This window comes from Poecilia mexicana, unplaced genomic scaffold, assembly GCF_051168715.1.
Source record: "Poecilia mexicana isolate PSO_F unplaced genomic scaffold, ASM5116871v1 scaffold_2, whole genome shotgun sequence".
In the NCBI taxonomy this organism is placed as follows: domain Eukaryota; kingdom Metazoa; phylum Chordata; class Actinopteri; order Cyprinodontiformes; family Poeciliidae; genus Poecilia; species Poecilia mexicana.
The window spans coordinates 40,201,825-40,228,385 of NW_028263371.1; the positions used below are offsets into that span (position 1 = coordinate 40,201,825).

A 26,561-nucleotide genomic window follows, 5' to 3' on the forward strand; every position below is an offset into this window, starting at 1 on the left:
TGTATTAACACACTATATCAGTCGAGGACTAAGTTAGGACATTCCTTACATTTACTCCTATAGAAAATTGTAGTCGTCAAACATGGGTATACAAGATCATGTGCAGATCTTTAGAGAATCAATTTTAGAAGCAGATTTATCATGTTTAAACCTTAAAGATCAAGTCTGGTGTGCTCATAACTGCTGAAGTGAGAGTGAAAACCACGGAGACATCAAAACAACTATCTGAGGCATTCAGGCAGAAGACAGTAGTATTTTATCTGGTAAGGCATCAACATAAGTCTCAGAAGAATTTGAAATCAACCATTCCACTGTTTGGACATTGGTCTACAAGTGAGAGACATTCAAAACAGCTGCCAATGTATTTGCCCTTTCTTTAAAAAGGTGTTCCCTAAATCTTAAAATAACCATGCAAGGCCTGTACTTTGATGGTGCAACAAAAACTGAAATATACCATTAGTTTAAAGTTTGCAGTTGATACACCTTACATACCAATTATTAAAACACCTAACAGTGACATGAATAAAACATTTAAACAGAGAGTACATAAAAGGAAATGTTATTTAATATTATTTATTTATAACATTTTATTTTAGAAAGTTATTCTCAGTTACTCCATTAATTTGCTTACTCACGCTTGGTTTGGCTTAGGCTACTCAAATTAAAGCTTGATACAAGCACAATATGGTGGCAGTAGCACAAAAATGTATGCTGCGCCGCTGCAGCGGTTTTTACGGTAACCGAAGGAATGTGTCACACTGATGTCAACTTGTTATTTACTTTCCAAATCTGAATGACTGAGCAAGGCGAAAGGAGAATTAATCAACCGCTGGTTGACCGGGCAGGCGAAAAATAGCCGGGGAGTGGGGGAGGGGAGCTCGCTGAAAGCAGGCCCAGATAGGCAACGTGCAGAACTGTATTCTGCCTAAACTAAAATATATAATAATGATAAGGTGAAGACATATTTTGATCAAAAAGCTTAATTTTATTTCAAACAAATGTCTTTACAGCTCAAATGCAATCTGTTTTCACATAATAGGGGCATGGTTTTAAATGTACTTGCTGTATGGTGAGGTGAGGCTTTAAACTGTGTTTTTTTTACTTTAGGCATGTTAACAGAGATTAATTGATTTTATACTCTCAAAGGTGCTTTGAGTATTCAGGTTTAAGGTCAGGCAGCCCTCCTCCTCCCCCTTCCGCGGTGTCTACGTCTCTCCTGCTCGCTGCTCGCTGTCTCTGCGCTCCTGTTTCTCAGTGAACGGTGAAACTCCAGCGGAGCAGCCAGCCTGCAGCCACAGCCGCACTGAAACTCGGGCTTGTTCCAACTTTTACCGCCAGACGAAAGAAGCTTCCCGGTTCGCTCCCCTGCCGAACCGGCCGACTGTAACTGACTCTTAAGCGCGCTGAAATATGAGGGCAGGCGAAATGGGAGGAAAGTGTTTGCTCGCTTACTGAAGTTGTTGGAGGTTCTCCTTGTGGAAGAGAGAGGTGGCGGCGGCGGACACCACGAGTTCACTCTCACAGTTAAAGGTGGGTAAAGGCTCAGGATGCGCTGACTGCTCGGCCCTTTCTGCCTGGCTTTTATAAAGACTCTTAGAAATAGATTATACGGCGTTCAAGCAGGAGCTTGCCGGTGTTTCTTAGCTTTTAGTCACCCCAGTCACTCCACACGTGTGTTGTGAAATTCCTGTTTGCGTCTTTTAATTATTATTGCTTATCCAAAACAAGCCAAATTCACGGGTCTACATTTGTTTTGTGTTTTCATTCTCCATGTTATCTTGCTTATTTTGCAGTAAGTTTTTAAGGATTAAAGATTGTTTCATAATTTGTGACAAAAATAACTACACCCCCATAAAAGCCCTCCCCCATTTGAATGTACACTCTATTGTTTTATTAAAGACTACATGTCAGTAGTTATAATATTATATTGGCATCCAGAGTTATGAAGCGCATGTGTGGGGGAGGGGAAGACTTTCAACTGTACAAGAGACTGCCACCAGTTTCAAGGGACAGTTTGTGTTATTGTATAACTACAATCTAAAGCTGCAGCTGCCAGCCTACTGAAGCTTGATTGACAGGTCTAAATTGTATACCTTGGTTGTAATTCTTGGAAGATGGACAGAAAGCAAACAAAATACACTATTAACATGTCTGACCTGGCATTAGACCACCGTAAAAGTGTTCATTAAGACATTAGAACACCCTGTGTGTGATTGCTTCAAGTCAGTGCCCCAAATTTCAAACATCAGACTAATTTTATGTACAGTGATTGTTGTTACTTTGTCACGTGTGGCCTGGTTACTTGTTATCAGGTCCAAAAGTTGTGGGTTAAAATCTTCTAGAATTTATTGTCATGCCATTCCTACATCTTGGTGTCCTATTTTGAGATGGGAAAGTGACCAGAGATTTTATAAGCATGTGAAGTGCATAGTAGTGCCACATCTCCCGCCCTCCCCCACATGTTGCTATGCACTGCCACTTAGCTGGCTTAATCCCCTCTAGATCATCGTCGCAAATTCACCTCAAATGCTCCCGACCTTAGTGGAGCCGATGGTGGTGCATGTGTGACGCTAATGCTGGCTAATGCATATTCCACACGTTCAAAAGATCACATTGAAAACACTTTGGAAATATTTGTGGTCAACAGAGATGACCATGGGTTGGAAGTATAATGAGTGTCACCCGTAATATTTCTGTAGTCACTTTAATTCTGAAGGTGCTTTGGTACGAGCAGCGTGTTTGTAAAGCTCAACCCTGCAGACTTTGCTACCAGAGCTGATAGCCTGAATAATAAACCCGCTTACATCAGCTTTTTAGACTTGTGTTGCTCTAGTCTATACAGAGCAGACCCCAAGTAGATATAATGGATAGATATAATATTCTGTGACATAGGGTTAGAAAAACTTGTACTGAATTTAGCAAGTGTTTAGTGCGGTTTGGCTTGTGCCTGTGTATCAAGGTTAAAATATTACCATACTGCAATATGTAATAATTGCATAGCCAATCCTTGTTTTACATTACCTTGTCTGAGTTCAGTTAAGTTGTTTTCTTAACTAAAGGGCTTGAGAATTTCACTCACGGCGTTTCATTAGAATTTATTTATTGGGAGAGCATGGGTTGGAATAATACTTCTTTTATATTAAGTTTTCTTTTCCCCCTCTAATTCCTCTTTTATGGCTGCTGATTGTTACAGGATAAGGACTCACATTGTCTCTAATTTATATGATGAACGTCCAGTCATGTGTAGTTCTAGAGGGAATTTTGCCACCTAACATAAGAATCCCTAATTTAATGAATTCCACCTTCTTTAATAACATTGCCAGTAGCATGTTTTTCCTCTTTATTTTATAATTTTTGAAGTGTTATTGATGCACCAGACACAAGATTGACAATTAACACTTAAAGAAGCTGCATGCTTCACCACTTTGTTGTTTTTAGCAGCTGTGAGTGAAGGTTTCACACTTCTTTAAGAAAGTAGGGTTTATTTTAGACATTCATGTCATAATTTACAAATTCACTATGTTATAAGCAATATTTATGTGTTCCTGTTATTTATTTTTATCACCATACTTTCTCATAACATTAAATACAAGAAAAATGAACTGTTTAGCAATGGTAACCAATGAAATTGTTATATTGCTGAATGAAAATGACAACGTAAACTGCTGAACTGGTTACATTCAAGAGAATACACGTAGATCTGGTCCTGTTTAAACTTGACTTTTGGTGACGTTGAACAGAGATCTCAGTTGTCCCCCATCTTCTTTTATTTTATTGTGAACTTGGTTAGAGTGAAATGCTGTATGGAGTTATAATATGTGACAAAACTACTTTCTTAAATGCAGGTTGAAATTGTCTGGGAATACCCAAAAACAATAGCGCAGTGTGCACCCACGTCAACGTCAGCTTTTTCATACTTATTGCTTAATTGTGTACAACGCCTGCTTCAATGGAAGCAGATGAAATTTGTGGTTGAGATGACTGAGATGTCTGTCTAGGTGTCAGGTTTCAGTTGCTGCAAGACTGAGTGGGAGATGATGAATGCTTTTGCTACTCCTGAGTCATTTGACCCAGGTGTTATGTCGATAGTACCTTCATGTGTTAAAGTCAAATGGCCTTTAATACGTCTGCTAGTAGGCCTTTAATCGAGTGTCAAAGAAGCTGTAGTAAGCGAGGTATTGCAGATAGTTTGAAACTATCTTCTGGTTTATTGTTAAAGTAGCTAGTCTTCTGATCGTCTTGTTCAATGACAGCAATGCCATAAGGACACTGTCTTTGATTTGAATGAAATAAAGAACCAAAAACCTACTTTGCGTCGTCCTCCTTGTCGTGCCTTAAATCTATTTTGAAGAGCAAGATTCAAATCTGTTGAGTGTGAGGCAACAGAGCTGAGCCTCTGGGGTGGGTTGAGTTTAAAGCAGAAAGGCATCCTCTGCTAAAAAGTAGGGCAAGGAAGTCCCCGAGAAGAGCTTTGTCAGTCTTGTGGTGCAACACTTCTCTGTTTCAAGCTATCCAAATATTTCTGTAGCAGTATTTATTTATGATAGGCTGTGGGGGAAGGTAAGCCATTTTCTACCCCTAGAGAGACGTGCAATGTTCATGGGCTACCAGCCAACTGGTTCACCAGTGGTTACTCTGAGATTACACCCAAAGCAGTATTGGCTTATTAATGGCCGTATTTATGTATTTGGTTAGATTTGAGATTTCTTTTGGCAGTTTATTATTGTGTTAAGTTTTGTGTGTTTCTTTGTAGGTATTTGATTTGAAATGGGTCCACGTGTATGCCGTTAAAGCATTTTAATATTCGGCTGTTTAAGTGTTAAGCATGTCTGGCTCATTTGTGCTTTGCGCTTTTTCCTCATATGTTTTATGTATTTAACATCGATCAAGACTGCAGCCATCTAAGCTGATGTGCCAAGTGTTTAAAAATAGATTTTCAGAAACGAAAAGGAGTGCACTGTAGCTGATAATGCTTGTGGTTCAGGAAATTGTGAAAGAACGTGCATGACAGATTGAGAAACCTATTTAGTTATTATGTTGCGCTTTTAATGATTTTTCATCTTTATACACACCAGTATAGATTCTGCCATTTTGGTTTACCCTGTATTGCTCCTAAGAAAAATTAAACATCTCACTGTAGGATATCCTTCAGTTAGAAATGCCATGGTGTTGTGAGGTTTACTCAAAAAATATCACAGGATGACGAAATTCTTTTCGTCTAGATAAGAAAAGCATAAATTTCAATGCTACAGCTAAAGGTTGTAAAAATAAAACAATTGTGGTAATGCTATCTGTAACATTTTACCTTAGCTTTAACCTAAGAGGGATTAGTGGTCCTACTTTATCTTATAAAGTTGTTTCCCAGCAGTTTAATTTTATATATTTTTAAACAGTGAAGTAGTACAGGAGGTTTGTTTCCGTTAATTGACTAACAATGGAGTAATGGGTGAAATATTTCAAAAGGGGAGGAAGGGTCAAAAGAGGACATTACAGTGCTTCATATCTTTATTAAAACACTTATTGGATTTTTTTTTTTTTTGCAGTTTTAAATAATAATAAAAAAATCTTCAATAACTTTCTAATAATTATTTTCAAACCTCCAGATAACATCAGTGTTTAAACTTCTCTGTATAAATTTCTGTTTCACCAACATTGACTTTGCCTTACGGGATTCTAAATTGCAGGTTTTCTTGAATTCACTTGCGTTCATGACTCTTTATGAAACTTAGAAAGTGAGTTATTACTAGGTCTAGTAGCCCTTTGGAAGCAATGAAGTGTTTTTGAATTGAATTAAATGGAGAGAATGGATTTATATTCATAGTTTAGTGAAGTATGTAGAGATGCAGGAACTGAGATGTTTGGACTGAGCAGACGGATGTTAATGGAGCAAAACGTGTTGAAACTCGTTCTTATCTTGCTGAGCACTGTGAGATTACCATAAGATGAAAAAGCTGGATGACTTCAGTGAGAAATTGACAGGACTGTCTTAATGGCACCGTTTCAAAGCGATGGGGCTAAAAGTGAATGCTTTGCTATCGGTGTGGGCATGTTTCTGATGGTACAAACAAGACTGAAATAAATCTGAGAGAAAATGATAGGGTGATTTTTTTCTTTTAATTTTGTTTAATAACTACCTTAAACAACCATTTGGATGTGTTTTGACTTAGGTTGTTAAAGTTATGTTAAAGAGGAGAAACATTTAAATGACATTCCAATAAAACAACACTGCAGCACATTCTTGCTTGAAGGCGGCTTGTTAGCACTAGAACTACCCAGTTTTCTTATGAGTTGTTGCTATGCTAAAACTAAACAAGATTGCTGTAACCTTACAGACTGCAGAGCATTGCTTGAGTAGATGTCACTCGTGGCATCTACTCAAGCATTAATACTGCAGCATTTGAAAATTTTGGCATGTAGTCTGAGAGTTGAACTTACTGAGAATGAGTTTTATTTCAGGGTTTCCATTTTACAACCCTGTTCTTGAAAGACGCACAAGGCTGTTGACTCGTAAATCGTTATCTGGTCTCGCCTCATGTTGCAGTCTGTTCTCACCACCCTTAAGAGTGCCTATTTGAAACAAATATAAACATGTTTCGCGGGGTGTGGTTGGCTCTGAGGTCATCAGGTGACATTGGTAGAAATTAGTCACTGGTTGTGCTGCAACTGGATTCCATTCATCTTTATTTTCTGTGTCAATTTGCAGACAAATTGTTTTAAAGGTGCAAGTAGGAAATTATTTAGTTAGAAACTTGCCAATACTGATCTGCTTTTCACCAAAGAGGATATTTATTCTTGCCTTTTTGCCACGAGAGGTCATTAATTATTTGTTTTGGAAGTAGAGGCAATGTCACAACACTGCTATAGAGCAGACACTGTAAAACAGTTTTATTAATATTTTAAAACGAACAAAGTGATCATGGAGACATTTTAAATCCACATTTGCACATCCAGTAAGTCAAAGTTTATTGGAGCTATGTAATAAAACTGTGCTTTTTTTGTTTTGTTTTATTTTTTTAACTTCATTCAGCCTCCAGATATCTGCAGAAGTCTTGCTCTCTCTCGCCCTTTTGCAGCCTCTGTAATTTGGTGAGATGTTGCAAAATCCTGGAAAATACAGTTTTCTTTAGGCATGTTTTTACATCTCTATGCTTCCTCTGACTTGATCTTATACCTCACTGATTGTGAAAGTAACTAATTTAGAGTTTTCTTTAAAAGCGTCTAAAGAATCTCGTCGTCAGCATGACCTAGTAACTCTTGGCAAATGATTGTAAATCTACTGGATTTTAAAGTTTGTTGTCGGTCTCGGATACCAATTTTCTGGTTTGGGGAACTTTTTGGACTGCTAATTCAATTATGTTAACCCTTTTATTATTTTATCATTTAAATATAATGACATTAAAAGTGAAATCTGCTACAGGTTAATAGTGTTAAATTTCACTGAAAAGTAGACTATTAAAAAAGATTACAAAATTATCCCAACTCATGCATATGTCCCTAACATTCAAAGAACACATTCTTGGTTAGTTTTAGTTTTAATGCATTTAATACACCTGAAGATAAATATAACTTTTCAGTATTTTGGTGATTGACCATATGCGTTAATAGAACACCAATTATTTTAGGGATACGTTTGACTCCATCTCCTTTTCTTTGTGATGAAATTTTGCAATCTACCACAGGTAAACATGGTGCCATCAATAATAAAAGGCTCAGATGGTTCAGTTTTTTATTATGAAATAATGCGCACTACTGCATGCTTTTTTTTATTTTATTCTATGCTTATTTGATTTGATATGGTGAAACTGTGCCCTGTACAAAATATTTATAAGCGATGGGAAGAGCTGTTGGTTTGAAACGTGGCTGAAATACGAACCCAGAGCAAGTTTTTCTTTATACTCTGTTTAGATGATGAGTAAATGAGAAGCTTGTGGCTACGCCCTAATTGTCTAATTCCCACACATTAATAAACTATGGCCAGACTATTACTTGTATCTCACATCCCTAATATATCTTAGTCCTATTCACACTGTGTAGATTATTAGCTCATTGATCCACTTTATGTCTGAAATAACTCATTCACTTTTTTTAAAATTTATCATTCAGCATGACTGTAGCAACTTTGTGTAAAGTTAAATGTAACTTTTAGTCTTAACCTGCTCATTTGTTATCTGGATTGTGTCTTATTTTACTCATAGATTGCTGCTCTGAACACTACGCGCTAGAAAAAAAAACAAAAAAAACAAACGATTATGGAAGTGGAAGTGAAAGTTTTATGGTTACAGCTGCACCGCTTTTCTGTTTTCCTGCGTTGCTGGGTGCAGAAGCCAATCCAACAACACACTTGCCCTAACCGTGCTACACTGGAGTGCAAATGCATGAATGTAATCCAGGTGTTTTAAAGATGGGCTTTGAAAGAGATTACCAAGGCAACTGTGTCTTTGGTTGACAATGAAAACACTTTTTTATTGACGTGGCCTGTATTGGCCCAAAGCGGACTTCAAAATACAGTAATTGTTACATAGTATGCACATAGACACCCTCCTTTTAAGTGTAAAATAAAAAAATCAATTTGTCTGTTTATAGCCCATATATCCACTGCGTATATTGCTTGTGGTGTTTGTGCCACTCTGTGTAAATGCTGGCTGGAGACACGGCTATAGTGACTCAGAAACAGGATTGGTGTTTCGTCGCACTTGTCTGCCTTGTTTGTTTGACCCTGATGTCAGATGGAGGGAAAGCGCCAGGAGATGAGTGTGGAGTATTTAAGGTGGCATGAGCAGCTGTTGATGGAAAAGCAAGATTTTCTGCTCACCATAGCAACCGTTGTATTGCCCACACTGGTCTGGCTGTGTGTACAGCTTATTTGTACAATTCTCATCTCATTATGAAAGGAGAAAAAAGGGCCTTGCTGAAAAACACTGGATTTTTTTTTTTTAATTCTTGCTGAATAAATGTAGAAATATACTTTTGATTCTCCAAAAAATATACATTTGGTCTTTTAGTACTCCACCTCCTACCTAAAGCTATCATTATTAGTTAATAGTTGCTAATATTTTAGCTTATTATGAGAGCAAACACAAGGTTTTAGATTAAATGTCACATCTGTGTAATAGTTCAAGCTAAGCCTGAAGCGTTGACTGACGCACAGAGCGGCTTGACAGTGTTTTCTCTTTACTAGAGCATCAAGAATTGCTGAGATATTTGTGCCACCCTTGACCTAAAAACCAGCCAAGTCATTTGGAGAAACCAGATAGAGACACAATGCCTGACAAAGAGTTGCCCCACAATAACCTGCTTGATCATTAAGCTTCTACATTTAGCTTTTTCATCAGATTAATTCCCCGTTGCCTGCAGTAGCTTTAATCTTACGCTAGTATCCTATTATTTAAGGGGGTGTAATAAATATTTCAAAAAGACAAAATGGTTCACTGCTTTGTACCCTCTATGCTGTCTCATGCTGTTTTTTTAAATTTTTTTGTGGTGTTTGTTTTTAAGGTCATCTGATCTTGAGACCTGAAACACAAGGTTTTTCACTTTGATATAGGCAAGTTGCTTTACACACAGATAGAAAGAGCCCTCCAGGAACCGCAGTTTAAATAATACATGAAACCCGAGCCACCTAGTGTTAATGAATTTGTAGTGAGTTAGATGGATTGATTGTCCCCATCTCTGCGGCTCATCTTTGCCAGTAACTTTCCTTTAATGTGGAGTCTTGCAGAACTATTAAGCTTTTTCACATTTTGTTTATCATGTCATGATGACAAACTTTTATTTTATTTATTAGAAATTGTCGTATTATTTTACATTGCGGAGCGTCTGTGAACATTAGTTTGAGTTGATCTATCACATAAAAACCCAGTATTTTTTTTTATTATTATTTGTATTTGTGATGTGACAAAATAATAGAGTTAAAAGGGAAAATATGTGTGTGTTGTCTGTAGTCAGATTAATATAAACTATGGGTTGATATCTTTATTTTGATAATGACACCCAGATGAAAGATTTGTAATGTTTGCACAGTATCTGACGGCTGCTGTACTTCAGTTTCTACTGAAACTGAAGTACAGCCTGGAAGGACTTTTATTTGAGGTCAGTGGGTTCAGCATGAGAACATGAGATGCTTGACGTTTGAAACATGTCATCATCCCCTATGAGATAAATATGCACTTCCTGGCATCTCCTTTTATTGTATAATCTTTCTAAATTGACATAAAATTGTGCAAGGATAGTTGTAAGTTAACTTAAAAAACCCCCCATCAGATCCATTAGTCTCTTATATGTGTGCTCATGCTGGGATTGTTGTGATTCATTTATTTTATATTAACGGTGCATGTAGGGTTGCTGTGCAGGAAGTCAGAAAACGGAAGCAGCTTTCTTGTGTAAAGGGTATTTCTGGCAAGGCAGAAATATCAGAGGTGTGACGTCTCAGTGTCATGTTTGCACATGACCTATCAAGCGACTGTTTCTCTGAAGACAGTTTGCAGCTAACTAGCAGGAACCTGCGAAACGTCTGTGAGGAAATGTCTGCTCTCTATATTTGTATGGCTGTCTGGAAAAGCAGGGAATTTGCTTTTATCCTTTTCCAGGTCTGGATAAGTATGGGACATGTCGTTATTGTCCTGACCTTTTACTGTCCGATTAGGTGTTTAGGACTATGACGTGAGCCCACTGAAAAATGAATACTAAAATCCAAAAATCCCAGCAGTTTCATTTGTTTTGCGCAGCCTTGTTCTGGTACAAAATGGTGCCACCCACCATGGGACGTATTGAAATAACCACGCACCAATTTGAACTTGCCAGTCAGGGGTCTAGTTCCTGCTTTCACAACCAAAAATTGTCATAATCTCATATAATCTCTTATTTTTTTTATAGAGTGAACAGGCTGAAATGGCAGATGGAATCAAAACCAATCAAATAGATTAATAAAAAGATCTTCAGATATTGATAGACTAGGGAATTAGCTACACATGAGACGTTTGACTTTTGATGAAAATGCATCTTCAAAACAAAAATACAAAATTCAAACGATTAAATCTTAAACAAAATCAGCATTATAAGGGATAATAATTTAAGGTCAAGTATTTTGAAGGATTATTAACACTCAAGCCAAATTCTTCATGTCAGATCGGTATTGGCTTTATGTGATGTGCCACGCTACGTCACGGTGGTCGACCCCAATGACCTGGAGCTCTTTGTACCACAGGGGCAAATCGTAAAACAACTTGATCATTGTGTTGTTTCATTGTTTCAAGAGCATAAAAATAAAATAGCCCCACCGCGGTTTTGCTTACGCGGCGATTTTTTTAGGAAACGGGGAAGGAATTCGTGTGCAAAAAGTACAAGAAAACCGAGAAGGGTTATGAACTGTTCTTTGTTTGACTGAACGCAGGGCAGCTCCTCAGACCACAAGACCTCTCCACATGCATAGCTTTTTGTTAGCTGTTGATGGAGCCAATAGATCGGGCCTGCAAGGTCCAGTTTTCTGCCATTCACTCGCCAGGTTTTCATTTCAGCGGATTAACTAAACGGGTAATTTCACGTGTGAGTTATTGTACTCTGAGAGGATATCGGTCTGTGGGTGGAGCTTTAGGTTGAAGTGGAAACCTGCATACTATTGTATCTGTGGGGCACAGCTTGCCTCTGCTGGTAAACACTAAGTGTTGCCACCCAAAGGAGCCGTGGGAGAAGTGTTTCCCCTTGCAACTGAAAAGGCTTCCCATCCCCCACCGCTCGCTGACCTACATTGACTGTCACTTGCCGCCTCACCGACGACAAAGACGGAGGACAATACACAAATAGTTGTTGTGATTACCTGTGTGGAAATCATTATTTATCACCCAGACTCCCAAACCCCCCCGAACACACACACACACACACACACACAACCTCCCACCACTTATTCCCCTCCCCCACACTCACTCACACACACACACTCACTCACTCACTCACTCACTCACTCACTCACTCACTCACTCGTTCTGTCTCTTACACACACTTCCCTCCCTCCCCCTCAAGACTGCAGCCCAACCAGAGGCTTCAAAGGCGGGTTTTACTCAGCAGAGCAGTTCAAGAGAAAATGGCTGCTGTTTCCAGGTCTTGTTTGCACATCTGTCAGGAGGTGACCGTTCAGGAGAAAATGGGGTCTGTGGTATGCAGTTTTTTTTTGTGTTTTTTTTTTTTTTACATCATTGTACTCAAAACTGCATGCGTAGGAGACGACGGTTTGGTTGGTTCTCCTTGCTTGTGATTTTTGCAGCCAAGTGTATGCAGAAGGAATTTTATTTGGATTCTTGTAAAGTATAAATGCTTTCCATGATAACCCTGCTTATCGGCTTTTAAATCGTGTTTCGAGAATGTCAGGCTTATGGATTTGAGTTCCGAATCTAAAATTATCTTTGATGTATTAAATATGATTAGAAAAGCTGATGCTGTTCTCCTTTGTTTTGTTTTCTTTACACTCTCTGAAATTTTTAAACCCAAATGCATGTTTAGACTACTTTATGCCCTGATCACCTCATCGGATGATTTTTTTAAAGCATATTTTAATTTCTTTAGTCTACCCGATGTAGTTTTCATGTACAGTTATACAAGTCTTCCTCTAAATGTCACACATAAGTACTTAATCTTAATTTACATGTTTTTTGTTATCCTCAGCCATCCCCTCTTGAGAATTGTTAATGGTAACACAAAATGAATTGGTCATAAAACAACATTTTCTTAGAGTACAATGACTAGATGTTAGAAACTTAATTCATTTTATCACAGCTGGTATGAAATGTCCCCTTGGTAAGTACTAATCCACACTGGGTTGGTAAAAAGTTCACATAAGACATTCTATTCTTTTTTTGAAAAAGACAGATATGAAATGACCAAAATGACAAATGGCGAAGATGTGGAATGACCTGCGCCTGTTGCAATGCCCCTACACCTAACCTGCAAAGACAGTTTAGAGCGTGACTGTCCAGTTTTACCCAAGTCATGCTGTGACCTTCAGGTCAAACTTACTTTCCTCTTAAACTGCCTTCAGTTTGCAGGTTTAGTCCGTACCACTGCCAAGATTGCCATGGAAATGCTTCTTTCTCTATGAAACACTGAATCATCTTACATGGTGAGAGTAAAAGTCTTCCTCGGTCGCAATTGTGGTTTAAGGCCAAATAATATAATTCAAACTACTCGGCTATTGTCGAGTTTAGTTGTAAAAAGAAAGTGAACCGTGTAAGCTGAAGCACAGTCACAGTCCCCATTAGCTGCATATTTTGGCCACAAATGGATTATGCTCTGACAAGATAACTGTTGCATGATTTTAACAATTGTTTTGCCTTTCAATCATACCAGATATTTCCTTTCTTTTTTGTGTGAGTTAAAACATATAGTGACAGCCAAAGGCAACTGAAACCTCTCGGAAGATGAGCTTTGTAACCTAAGGAGTCTCCAAGGTGTTGACATTTGTCTGGATTATGGAGGATGTGTTGAAATCTTTTCTCGTAAGAATTGCTGAATCTAATTATTTGGCTAGTTTAATATTATTGACTGGACAAGATCCCAGAACCGCTTTGTGACTACCTCCCTTGATTGCTCAGAGATGTAACAGCGGTGGGTTAACTTTGACCTCCCCCCAGTCAGTATCGGTCATTGCGTAACATGCACAGATGTGTGCAGAACACGTCTAATTCCTGCCTTGAAAATGTTCTCCTGAAGTGGCTTCAAGTCTGAAAGCTGTTAGGGCTGGACAATGGTTGTTATTTCCATTTGTATGTTTTGAGCATTTGGCCAATAAAAGATATGTACTGAAAACTTAATGCAGTAAGCTTTAGGAAATGATACACTAAGAATGTCAAGGGCTAATTTGTTGAAAGTTGGCTTGGGCTTTGAGGCGCAAAAACAGCTGTGTATTAGAGAATAGAATAGAAATATCATTTTTGTCCCACAAAAATTGCAATTGCAGTGCTAGTTGTTTTAACTTCTAATGTAAGATACTAAAGACATATTAAAAACATCTGCCATATTAACATATGGTTTTGATGTTGCCTGTGTTACTGAAATAGATCAGAACAGAAAAGGTTTTATTGCTGTGTTTTTATTATATTTATTGAACAAGAGTTTGAATCATCTAATGTCTGTACCAGATGACAAAAACTTCATAGGAAAAAGATCAGACAGCTGGCAAAATACTGATTGATGCATCTCTAGTTTTTCCCTCTAGAAAAAACAAAACAAAACAATTTAAGCATGAAAATGTAAACCTGAGAAAACATAGCTCTCATTATATGGTTGGAGTGACCTTAAAAGAGACCGTTTTCCGCGTTAAGTTCAATTTTTTTTCGCATTGGAGCAAATCTAACCGCTTATCAGCAGCACCAAACAAAGCAAGGACAGCCCACATCCTAAATTGCTCCTCACATTTTAGTCTGCCCCCAATTGGTGGTAACATGGGATTACATTTTGTTTGCAGCTGTGACCACTGAGCACACACACAAATATTTCACAGGGCCATTCTTTTTGTCCAGTGTTTCTGCAGAGAAGGGGTGGCCATTGTAAAGTAATTGCCATAAAAGTGCAATAAACCTCCCAATGAGCCCTATAGTCCCAGCAGGCATTCTCATCATTGACCCATTAGGTGTTTTGTCAGTTCTGGCTATTGTATTTCCATTCTGAGGGGGCCTTTATGTTAAGCAATATTAATACTATTATGAATATAGGGGTTTTATTTAGTCTTGTGAAATCTTGTGACATCATATGTCCCTGCACAGGAGTCAATTTATTAGTTTGTCCTAGCCTTTAATCGATTGGTATTTAAAAATGTGTTGTTTTGAATTTATTTAAGGTCCTTAATGTATAGTTTTCTTACTCTGTAATCGATGCCGGTTCTGTGCCTGTCTTAGTTGACTGAATACAGTGAAGCTGCTTGATATTTCGAAGTTGTATGGCTTAGGATTTCTTTACCTGCTGTGTCTCGCACAATTCATATTGCTATAGCAACCCAAGCTTATGAGGATTATGTCTAATTCAGGCCATTCAGGTTGTCTGCCTTATGCCCAATGCTCTTGATATTTAGTCAGACTGAAATGTTAATCCTTATCAACTTTATAACTACACCTCTTGTCAGTAACAACTTTGTAAAAGTAATTCTTAATTCTTCCCCATGCTTTGTTGTCATAACAAGTTTCACTGCCATTAAAATAACAAATTTGGACACTTTAAGATCATTTGAAGAAACAAACAGCAAAGGGATATAATCTTGCCTCAAACATATTTTAAAAGGGGTAACAACAGTTTCATGAATCTGAAACTATTGAAAGGATCTTTGCCTAGTGTAGCATTAGCATGTGCCAGTAAGAGTTTTTATTGGCATGATAACCTTCAATAAAAATGTTATAGTACCATAGTATTTGCATAGAAAATAAAAATAGGTGTAATGTGAAAAGCTTACTTTTATCAAACCCGTTACTTCTACTACTGTTAAGATAACATCATACATTATTACAGTTATAGTAATGTAGTTATACATTTTATGTTGAAACAAAGGAAAACAAACACTAGTTAATTTTATTGTAGATTTCAAGTAAGCTTAAATATTCTTGATAAAGTAAAAGTACAACAGTGGGATAATATCTGGTTATTAGCTGGACTAATCAGGTCGGATAGCAAGGCTGCAACATGCCAACCGGATGTCTTAAAATAATGTTAACTTCATTTAAGTAATGGTCCTCTGCTTCCAAGTTCTTACAGCCATATGATGGAATATTTTTGTGGTTCTTGTAACTTTTTAAAACTTTGGTGTTCTTTGATACTGGTAACTTAAATGCCCAATGTGTTACATAACAGCATCTGATTCAGGCTTGATTATGAAAGCATGCTGGATTTAGAACTATAAAAGATCGCATACAGTCCAGAGTTATTTAATAATAATGAAATAATTTTCAGAGTTGGTACCGGTAGTGTGCTGTCAAGCAAACTCTACTGTTTTGTAAATTTTTTTGTGCCCTTAACAGCTGATATTAGTCCAGTTGTGGCGCTACCACAACACATTTGTCTCGTCTCCCTCTCACTCTTTTCTATATTGCATATCCAAAAATTCTTGCTGAAAAACAATCAAGACTTGGTGCAAACTTTTAAAATGCTTTTGTATTCATATCGCAAAGGACGTCTAAAACTCAAGTGTCATGAACTTGCTTTTTTTTTCTGCTGATGCAATATTTAGCGAGTTGGGCAGTCGTAACGGCAGCCGGTGCTCACACCAGACACAAATAACACCGCCAAAAATACCAAAAGTCAGGGTGATGGCAGCATAGATGAGAACAAGGGGAAAGTAGACATATGTTGCACCTGATATTGTCATGGCAGTGGTTGTGCAATGGGTGGTGTCATCATGCATTCATCTGATAGAGGGATTATTTGCTGCTGTCCTGCACTGATGGGACCTGAGCCCCTTCAGGCTGCCTGTTGATTACATCTCCAGCTGTATGTTATGTAGCTGCAGCCGTCGCTTTAGCTTTGATGTGGCCAGCCTTCCCTATTCCCTTGTGTGAGCTAACTAACTAAAGAAGCAGCACTCACTCTAGTTAGAACAATAACTGATGCCTTTTTTTTTTTTTAATTTCATTCTAAGTTTTGGAAATTGACTACTGTGGATGTTTCAGCTCTGACGCTGTGTCTTTTATAAGCTTTTATCTACTGTTATCCTTCACATGGTTTTCATAGCGCAGTCAAGGTTCACTCCATTTGAAAGAACATACCAAGGTGAAAGAGTGAATAATTCATTATGTGCAACATGTTCAGCCCCTCTGGCTAAATGCCCACTGGTAATTGGGACAACACCGTTCCACGTCTATTTAGCTCGATCTCTCCTGTTGCTATGCTACCAGAGGAAGCCTTGAGTGGGGCCTGTTTAGTGCTTAGAATGACAGCCATGTGGTTTTCATACCTGACACAAACCCTTTGTATCTCCACACTTCTCCTCTGCATAATAGCGTTGCCATTTGTTCCTAATGCGAGACACAGGGAAACAGTTTTACACCTGCATGTCTCAACTCATTCTCCTGTCTCAGTTTTTGCTTTGTTCTTGGCAAGCTGTTCTCAGCTTGATGTACATTTGGGTGTTTTATTTTCTTCTTCTTGTAATTTTAGTGTTTGCAGCAGCTCTCTATCTGTTGGAAAAAAAAAAAAGGTTTGCCTTTATTATCCTGCTTGTGTTATAAGAGCTTTTTTTTCCCTCCCCTGCTGTATTTAACTAGGTCAATTAGAAACAACTCTGAATTTACAAAGATGGTTAAATTAAAGCAGAAAATCTGCTCCGAGACAAGAACTGGAGCGAACATGTTGCATGACTGAGCACAAGTCGGGACAAGCCGCCCTCTGCAGAATGCGGTTACGTTTTATTTCATTTTGATAGAGATTAGTTGTTTAATGCCACACAAGATAATATCTGAGCACTTCAGTAACCACCATTTGCCCATTCACAGATTAAACTGTGTGTTTTCTTTCGTTATTGTAGGAGTGAGCTCAGCCTTCCAACAAACCTCCCCCCTCTCGCTGGGCTAAGATGAGTATTACCAGTGACGAAGTGAATTTCTTGGTCTACAGATACCTCCAAGAGTCAGGTTTGTCTCATGAAAGTCTTGTTTACACAGCGAACAGTTTCTGCTGAAAACCTATTAATATATCTAATATTTCCATAGCAATGACCTGCAAGGTGTATATTCAGTAAAAAAAAATAAAAAAATGCTGTTATTAAGACACGGCACATAATCTGTTTACTGAGCATACTCTAAGAGATATTAGATAAGTGATTGAAATCCTTGCTGATGTTTAATTGGTGTTTATAGTGACTGAGACCAAGCAGTTGTGTGCAAATATGTTCACATGCTATCAGTGAAAAAGAAATGTATGAATTCAACACCAGGTCTTTCAGGCCTCTTTTCTTTCCTAAATTACATAACATGTAAGTTCACATTTCTGTTCAGTCAACGTGTTTGTCCTTGAGTCTTTGTGCTGTGTGTTTATCTTGTGGGTTTTTTTTCTTTTTTTCTTCTTTTTTAGGTTTTACGCATTCAGCATTCACCTTTGGCATTGAGAGCCACATCAGTCAGTCGAACATCAATGGAACACTAGTGCCCCCTGCAGCCCTCATCTCCATCCTGCAGAAAGGGCTTCAGTACGTTGAGGCAGAAATCAGCATTAATGAGGTGAGTGCAGGGACCTGGAATGTAACAGAATGGAAATGTTTTGTATTTTCATGGTTATTGGAATTCAATAAAGGTCAATATTGTCATGGTTTTGTGAACATTTATTGAAAATTGCGTACTAGCAGATTGCTGTTGGGAGCAATAGTGAACAGTATTACTCCCCATATTCCTTGCTCCTGTTCCCTTATTTTCCCCTATTTTTCAAATCATGCCGACCTGATATTTCCTCCAAGCAGGCCGTGAGTCCTCCCTTCCTCTTTTCTTGCATCTAAATATCTAGTTCTGGTCCTTCAGTCCCTGGTCGTAGTATTGTTTCCATAACGTAAACTTGTCATGTCTTATTTTCTATCATTTATATCACAGCTATATTACATACCCGTGACATTGTAAATGTCTCTGTGTGAGGTTATCTTTAAATACAGATAAAGCGTGGGTTTTCAAAATTTGTACTTGCATCAAATAAACAGATTTGCACAAAACATGTGAGGAATATCACATTGTCCATCAACTACTGTATAATATATGGGCAAAAATGTAACATTAATTATGTACACAGGACAACAGAAAATGTCTCTTCTCCTCCAGAGTAAATGAATATAGTATCGAATGTCCTTTTCTTCCTGACAGGATGGTACCGTCTTCGACGGTCGGCCGATCGAGTCCCTGTCGCTTATCGATGCGGTGATGCCCGACGTGGTGCAGACGCGGCAGCAGGCCTTCCGTGACAAGCTCGCCCAGCAACACGCCACCTGCGCCGTCTCTGCTTCGACCTCAGGAAACCAGTCTAATGCACCAAAGAACGGAGAAGCCACCGTTAATGGAGAGGAGAACGGCACTTACAACATGAGTAAGTCGAATCAAAGAATTAGGTGATTGGATGGTTCTGTGTGTACGCCAAACTGTGAAAGCCCATAAAGACTAATAAGGATTAAAAATAGCATCTTCATGTTATTTAGTCATCTGTTGTTTGTCCTAACAAAAATAGGACAAACCTCTTAGCTTGTCATAGATCACCTTAATGATAAGTAGTTTCTGCTTAGTTCTTTTGTGAGGGAAACCAGATAGTTGGAGATCAGGTGGACAAGTGGAATAAGAAGATAATGTTTGGATCCCCTTGGAAATTAATTTGCAGGTGTTGATGGGAACACAACTGTGTTGTGACTAATGTTACACTTGTGGCCAGAAGAGGCTCCAGTGTCGCTCAGGGCTTTTAATTAGTTGTGTGAAGGATGGGATCGTTTTACAACACTCACCTTAACAGGTTTTACTGTGGATTTTTTTTATTTTAATTCACTCGGGTCCAAAATTATACACACAAGCTCAAATACATGCATACATCACACACTTAACATTTCTTTAAACATTTGCTGTGAAACCACATGTTTTTTTGTTTTTTCAGCCATCAACAAACTTCTAGCTTAATTTTGATTAGATATTTGATCACTGTTATCAGAATTATCACTTTAAATGTTTCAGTTTGTCATCGTCCTCTTGGGTGTAAAGCATTATCTACATACTGTCAACGGACCTCAGGTTGGAACTGTGAGGAATCTGTTTCAGAACCCTAATTCTGGCAATCGTGTCCAAGTTTCAACCATCTGACCCAAACTGTCAGTGTCGTATATAAATGCACACGCTTTGATATTCAAGAAGAACCCATGAACCACTCAGAGCTAAAGCTTGCCATAGACCTGAAGAAGTTGGAACAGCAGTGAAGCCAGTTGTTCCATAAATAAACATGCTTATCAGAAGCCTGCAATTTCTGTTTTAATATTGTTCTTTATTGATCTTAATATTTTGATTTTACAAGATGCTGAAATTTGAGTTTTCAAAAACTTTGAGCCATAATCAAAATGACAAAAATACATAACTTTTACTCAATATTCTTAATTTTTTGAGATGCACCTTTTTATTTAGTGAAACTTCAAAATCTCATTGATGGCTGCAGAAAGCATGTAGAAAAAAAATGATTCAAGTAAAGCACTAAAAGTATGTAAACTAATAATCCTGCTGGCAATGGGTGTATGTAAACTTCTGACTTAATCCTAGATTTTTGCGGTAGAGTTTTATTGATTAGTATATAATATTCTGATTAAGGCTCCAACAATTTATGCTGAAAATGTCCTCAAAAAGATGTTTACTTGCTTTTTTTCTGTCAGTGTGTATGCTAAGGAAGCCATTGAGTTTAGGACATAATTATATAATATATATTGATGAGATAATAAAAATTTGAAGTCCCTCGCTTTATGTATTCTTTTAACTTTAGCGATGGGACTTCAACTCAAACCGACCCTTACTTGGTGCTGCCTCTCTTTTTTCAAACAGATTTAGCACAATTGATACTTTTTCACATTGTGACGGGTCTCTTTGGAGTTTCTATGCAAATTGAGTTCTATAGTAATATCGATCATAGTGTGTGTATCTGATCGCATCTTCTGCTCGCCTGGTCTTGCCAGATAACCACGGTGAGCCCATGGAGGTGGACGGGGACGTTGAGATACCAGCCAGTAAGTCCACAGTTCTCCGAGGCCACGAGTCCGAAGTGTTCATCTGTGCCTGGAACCCTGTCAGTGACCTGCTGGCTTCAGGGTAAGCCAGCATATTTCTCCTGACGTGGATCCCGAGCGGAGCCGGGACAAATCAGTCCACTGTGGTGCATGCTCTGCCGTGTGTTTATAAAATGCACATCTTACCATTGAACTGTCTGGTGTGTGTGTGCGTGCGTGTCCTGTTCAGCTCGGGCGACTCCACGGCTCGGATCTGGAACCTGAACGAGAACAACAGCTCCAGCTCCACCCAGTTGGTTCTCCGCCACTGCATCCGAGAAGGCGGCCAGGATGTCCCCAGCAACAAAGACGTCACTTCACTGGACTGGAATGTAGGTTTCAGATCGGCTATCCTCATCGTCTCTCTCGCTTCCCTGCCATATGCTACACAGACGAGTTAACAGTTGTTTTCTGTCCGTCCAACAGAGCGAGGGGACCCTCCTGGCGACTGGCTCGTATGATGGATTTGCCAGGATATGGACAAAGGACGGTGCGTCCTCCATCACTGTCACACATTGTGTTTCTCTGGACTTTAGGTTTATTGGATCATTTTTGTGAACAATCCAGTTTCAGACATTTTAAAGGTACCTTTTATCCTGCAGGAAATCTGGCCAGCACCTTGGGGCAGCACAAAGGGCCCATATTTGCACTCAAATGGAACAAGAAGGGGAACTGTATTCTCAGTGCTGGCGTAGATAAGGTACTTTTAAAAATCCCACAGCAGCGGTTTGAGCTTTTTTAGCAATGAGAGCCTTCCAAAATTTGTGGTTCACTTCTGTTTTACATATATTCTGCTCTACAAATACTTACACAAAGTTGAGTTTAGATAATAAAACCCGATGCATTTTACGACTGCGCACATTTTTAAGTTTATAAACGGACATGGTTAGTCACTCAAGCCTGACATCTAACAATAAATCTGTGTCGAGTTGGACAACAAGTCAATTTTCTGTCTAATTCTAAAGAATTTGTTGCTGTAGATTTTTACCCCCCTAACTTTCAAATTCGATCTTTACTTTTCCAGACGACAATCATTTGGGATGCAAACACAGGAGAAGCCAAGCAGCAGTTTCCTTTTCACTCAGGTCAGTATGCTCAATTCAAAACATTAAAGTCTTTCCAACATAAATAATCCAAATCCATCTGAATACAGGAGTAGATTCAAGTATTTTAACTGAAAAAAAAAAAAAGCGTAGCCTCAGTACACTCAGATTTGTGTACAGAAATGCTATTTTATGTCAACATAACATTTAAAGTCAACAGTCTGACTTGTCCAGCAGACAGGTTTTGACACCCTTCACAAAAAAGTCACAGCTTAAGTAGCTTGCTGTTATCAAAGCACATCACTGGGAAGCTAAGTGGAAGGACAAAGTGAGGCTAATGAAAGGGGGCACAAGCAGCAAGAATAACCACAGGCTTGCGGGAGATGGACAAGCAAACTCCACTGAAATGTCTGAGGGAGATTCACAAGGCATGGTCTGCGGTTGGAGTCGGTGCTTTAAGAGTTAACCAAAGCAAACACTTACATATTTCAGTTCCAGTGTCGTATACCTGAATTTAATTACTCAAAGAAACTAACTTTTCACCGATTTCACTCGGGTTTTATAGACATGTGCCTGTGGGCAAGATGCAAACTGTTTCGCACTCTGCCATGGTGTGAGATCACCAACATGCCAACCTCTAACGATTATGCTCGCAAATGCTTCACAGCCCCTGCGCTGGATGTCGACTGGCAGAACAACACCACGTTTGCCTCCTGCAGCACAGACATGTGCATCCACGTGTGTCGCCTCGGCAGCGACCGGCCTCTCAAGACCTTCCAGGGTCACTCGGTGAGCAGCGTTTCCCCGTGTTGCTTTCCTGACCTTATCTCCGTCTTTCCTAACGAGTGTTTTGTTTCCCCCAGAACGAGGTCAACGCCATTAAGTGGGATCCATCGGGTATGCTGCTTGCCTCCTGCTCAGATGACATGACCTTAAAGGTAAGGTTTTCCCACGTTGGTAGCTGCAGGCAACAAACGTGAGAGATGATTTGCATTCATATGTTGTTTGCCGTCACACACAGATCTGGAGTATGAAGCAGGAGTCCTGTGTCCACGACCTCCAAGCTCACAGTAAAGAAATCTACACAATCAAGTGGAGCCCCACCGGGCCGGGCACAAACAACCCAAACTCCAACATCATGCTTGCCAGGTAACAAAGAACACCTCCACATATACATATATATATTTTTTTTATTAATTTTATTTTGTAGGAGTTTAACATATTGAGGCTGTAGCACAATCTACAGCCTCTCTGCATTGGATTTATTAAATTGTCAGGAAAATTAAACGTCAAAGACCAAAAAAATCGAGGTGTTGTCTCTAGAAAAAAGAAGAAACTTTAATGCTGCTCTCAGACGTTTATTTTTTATTCTCTCCCCCACACAGTGCATCTTTTGACTCAACAGTGCGACTCTGGGACGTGGAGCGAGGGGCTTGTATACACACCCTGACCAAGCACCAGGAGCCTGTCTACAGCGTGGCCTTCAGCCCTGATGGCAAACACCTCGCCAGCGGCTCCTTCGACAAGTGCGTCCACATTTGGAACACCACGGTAAGTCAGAGTGTGGTAAGACGGCAGCTGAAACGAGTTTTTTTTTTTTTTTTTCTCAGACCGGTTTGCTCTTATTCGTGATGCTTCTGTTTCAGACTGGAGCCTTGGTCCACAGCTACAGGGGAACCGGTGGCATTTTTGAGGTGTGCTGGAACAGCACCGGAGATAAAGTTGGAGCCAGCGCATCAGATGGCTCGGTAAGCTTCGGTTTTCTTTAAAGGTTGCGTGTCAATAGGTTTCAGTGTTGTTGGAGCCTTAATTTGTCAGTAGTTGAATTCAAAAGTGAAACTGATGCAACGTTCATTACACACCCGAATTTTGAATCACAAAGTTCATTTTTTTAGTGTCAGAAAACGAATACATTGCCTGAGTGCAATACGGAGAAATGTTGTGTTTCTGCCTTTTTATGACCTACACACTTCTTTGTGGGGGGTTTGAACTGACAGCTGCCTAGCACACATTCACTAACACCCTCCACAAGAAGGTGAAACTCTAAAAGGTAATTGCAAAAGTGGATTGCTTTATCTAAGTAAAATTAAAGGAACATTAATTGAAAGAAAAAAGTGCAAGAAGAAGGTACAAAAATGTGATCAGGCATCACTGACTGTGGAAACTTTACATTTTCTCTACCAAGCTTGTTTTCTTCCACTCAACTTCCCATGAATATACTTGGAACTTACAGTGTCTCTGCTGGACAGCTGTCAACACTATATGTAGACTACAGCATGAACTTAACAGTTGATTTATAGTTGTCTACTTTTCTAAAACAAACAAAAATAAATAAAATACTTGGATTTTTGTTAGCTGTGTCTCATAATCCTCAAAACTAATAAAAAAAATAAATTAAAAAAAAGAATTTCATCACTGTGTATAACAAAATATCCTTTTAGGCACCCATCCAGGCTTTGGTTCGCTCTTTGCAAATAAAATATTCCTCAACACCGTTTTCATTGTACCCGATTCTTCCCCCTATTCAGGTTTGTGTCCTCGATCTCCGAAAATAGCCCTCCTACTGGGACGACGAATCCCGGAAACCGCTGAGATTTACCTTCTTCGTACATCAGCAAACGCACTCTCCTCGCTCAAGAAGGGCTGCAAAGGTGGACTGAAATGAACCCCTCACAGGACCTTAACCAGACGACAGCAGCAGCTCAAACACCAACTAAATTCGTTGCACCTTAATGTTTGTTGATGCGCGTTTTTTTCCGATGAGCCTGAGAGAGGATGGAAACTGGCTTAGGAAGCCCTCAACGTGGATCTGACTCCCTCCCGGGCGAATCCATATATTAAAAGGTTTCTAACGAGGACGTGCTGGGGCCCCTGCAGGCTGCTGGGTGGAAACGCAAAGATGAGTCAAGTTTTCTGCAGAAAGAAGGGAAAATGAGAGACAGGTGTTTGGGCTGGGAGAAGCAACAAAATGCGAAGGGAAGGCGTTGGGGTAACAATTCCCTTTAGGAAATATAACTCTATGTCCAGATAATCGAGCAGGCAAGAAGGATGACAGTTACCGATTATCATCACTGCAATGCTGCCACTGACAGGTGACGGGGATGCCCAACTTCTCCTCTCGGAGGAGGAAGTTTCCACAGCACCCGTTGCTTGTTTGACATTATCCACAAGACGGACGTTTGAGAGTCAAGATTGAATGTGCCGTTACGAGGTAGATGCTAGTTCGTTTTTAACAGCAGGTCAACAAGAGGAAAACTTGCCAAGTAATCATCCTGATGCCCTAAAACGGCCTGTTCTCTCTTGAAATGAATAGATTTGCATTTTGTTTAAAAAAAAAGAAAAAAAAAAAGATGTGAAAATTGTGGTTTACAAAGAGAATCTTTCTCCCTTTTTGGATGTAAATTTCAAGAATGTAAAGATGTGTAAATCAGATGAAAACACAGACTTATATACTGTGTATATATGTTTATATACAGTACACTTTATCGTTCTCTACAGGGGCTCTTCTTTATCGACGAGAGCCGTCGCATCTTCACTCTGTGACAACAAAGTGCATGTCGGCCTCTTTTATTACGGTCTTTCTCAACACGGTCAGATATATACAACGACTTTCCTTTTTTAATGAGGTGGAAAAATGATGTGGTGAGATATATGAATTATCCTAATCTGTCTTCTGCTGTTTGCTGGTTGCCTTCAGAGGTTTTAACTTGTCCAAAATAAGGGAGGGAATAGTCACCAGTCTCCTTGGTTTGCTGATTCAGCTTATTTGACACCTTTCTGCCAATAAATCCAACTAGTTAGAGAATCGCCCTGACCTAAATGAGTTATGACGGCTTGATTGGCATCATCACAGTTCCTCAGTGGCACTTTAAAGCGAATTTAGCAACTGACTATTTGGACAACATTTCCACCAGATATAGTCGAGTTCATGGGGGGGGAAAGAAAAAAAAAAAAGTCCTGCTGGAAACAAAACAGCCTTTTTATTATTATTTTACACCTGGTTAAGTTTGGTCATTTGAAATTCCTGTGATGTGGATGGCGATTCAATACTCCAGAATATTCCTCTTCTTTTTTGCCTTCTTGTTATTGATCTTTCACATTGTTAGCATTTTCTGCTACATTTACATGAAGTGCACTTTTTGTGATGGTGGATTCAGCAAACTGCTTGGCTTTGGTTGAAAGTGCTCCGGTGTTTATTATTTTCTTTCTTTCATTTTAATGTCTTTAATGACTGGATTGTAAAAGGTGTTGCAAAGCTTTCTTTTTCTTTCTTTTTTTTTTTTTCTTCTGAGAGCCATTATTGTCTGTGTCAGACTGAGAATGCTGTCTGTGGGGGGGGAGTGATCATTACTGGCATGCCAAGAAGCCCCCCAAAAATTGGGGTGACAGCTATTTTCTCTCTCTTGTACCTTGATCAAGGGTGCTGCTGTCACCTGTTTCCAAGACAAAACTTTGAATTCATTCATTGTTTCAAATAAATTACTATATTTTGATATTTGACAGCATGCCTGTGTCCTTTTGTCTAACTTATGAACGTTGCAGTGCACACAAACACATTTTTGACATTTCACCTATGAGAACTGCTCTCCTCCCTCCCCCCTCAAGTTTCTTCAAATTGTTTCTGTCAGACCACTTGTGTAGTTTGTCCCCAGTTTCAAAATATGTATTTATACATATACATTTCATACTTTGTAGTTGGTTCTAAATAAACCTTGACCGTGGGAAATGTGCGGAAACTCGATGGAAAGGTCGAGGGTCCATCCTTCAGGTTGGTTTTCGATTTGTTT

General features: G+C 39.0%; 1 protein-coding gene across 1 annotated transcript; it reads left to right on the top strand.

Moving 5' to 3' along the window:
* Positions 1-843: 843 nt before the first annotated feature.
* tbl1x (transducin beta like 1 X-linked) lies at positions 844-26,274 on the top strand. Its single transcript, XM_014990482.2, has 15 exons — positions 844-1,530; positions 17,495-17,600; positions 18,040-18,185; positions 18,813-19,032; positions 20,642-20,774; positions 20,922-21,063; positions 21,158-21,221; positions 21,334-21,431; positions 21,756-21,816; positions 22,442-22,563; positions 22,638-22,712; positions 22,796-22,923; positions 23,160-23,325; positions 23,421-23,522; positions 24,303-26,274. Exons 2-15 carry the CDS (start codon positions 17,543-17,545, stop codon positions 24,327-24,329), a joined length of 1,542 nt encoding a protein of 513 aa, XP_014845968.1. The 5' UTR covers positions 844-1,530; positions 17,495-17,542; the 3' UTR covers positions 24,330-26,274.
* The last annotated feature ends 287 nt before the right edge of the window (positions 26,275-26,561 follow it).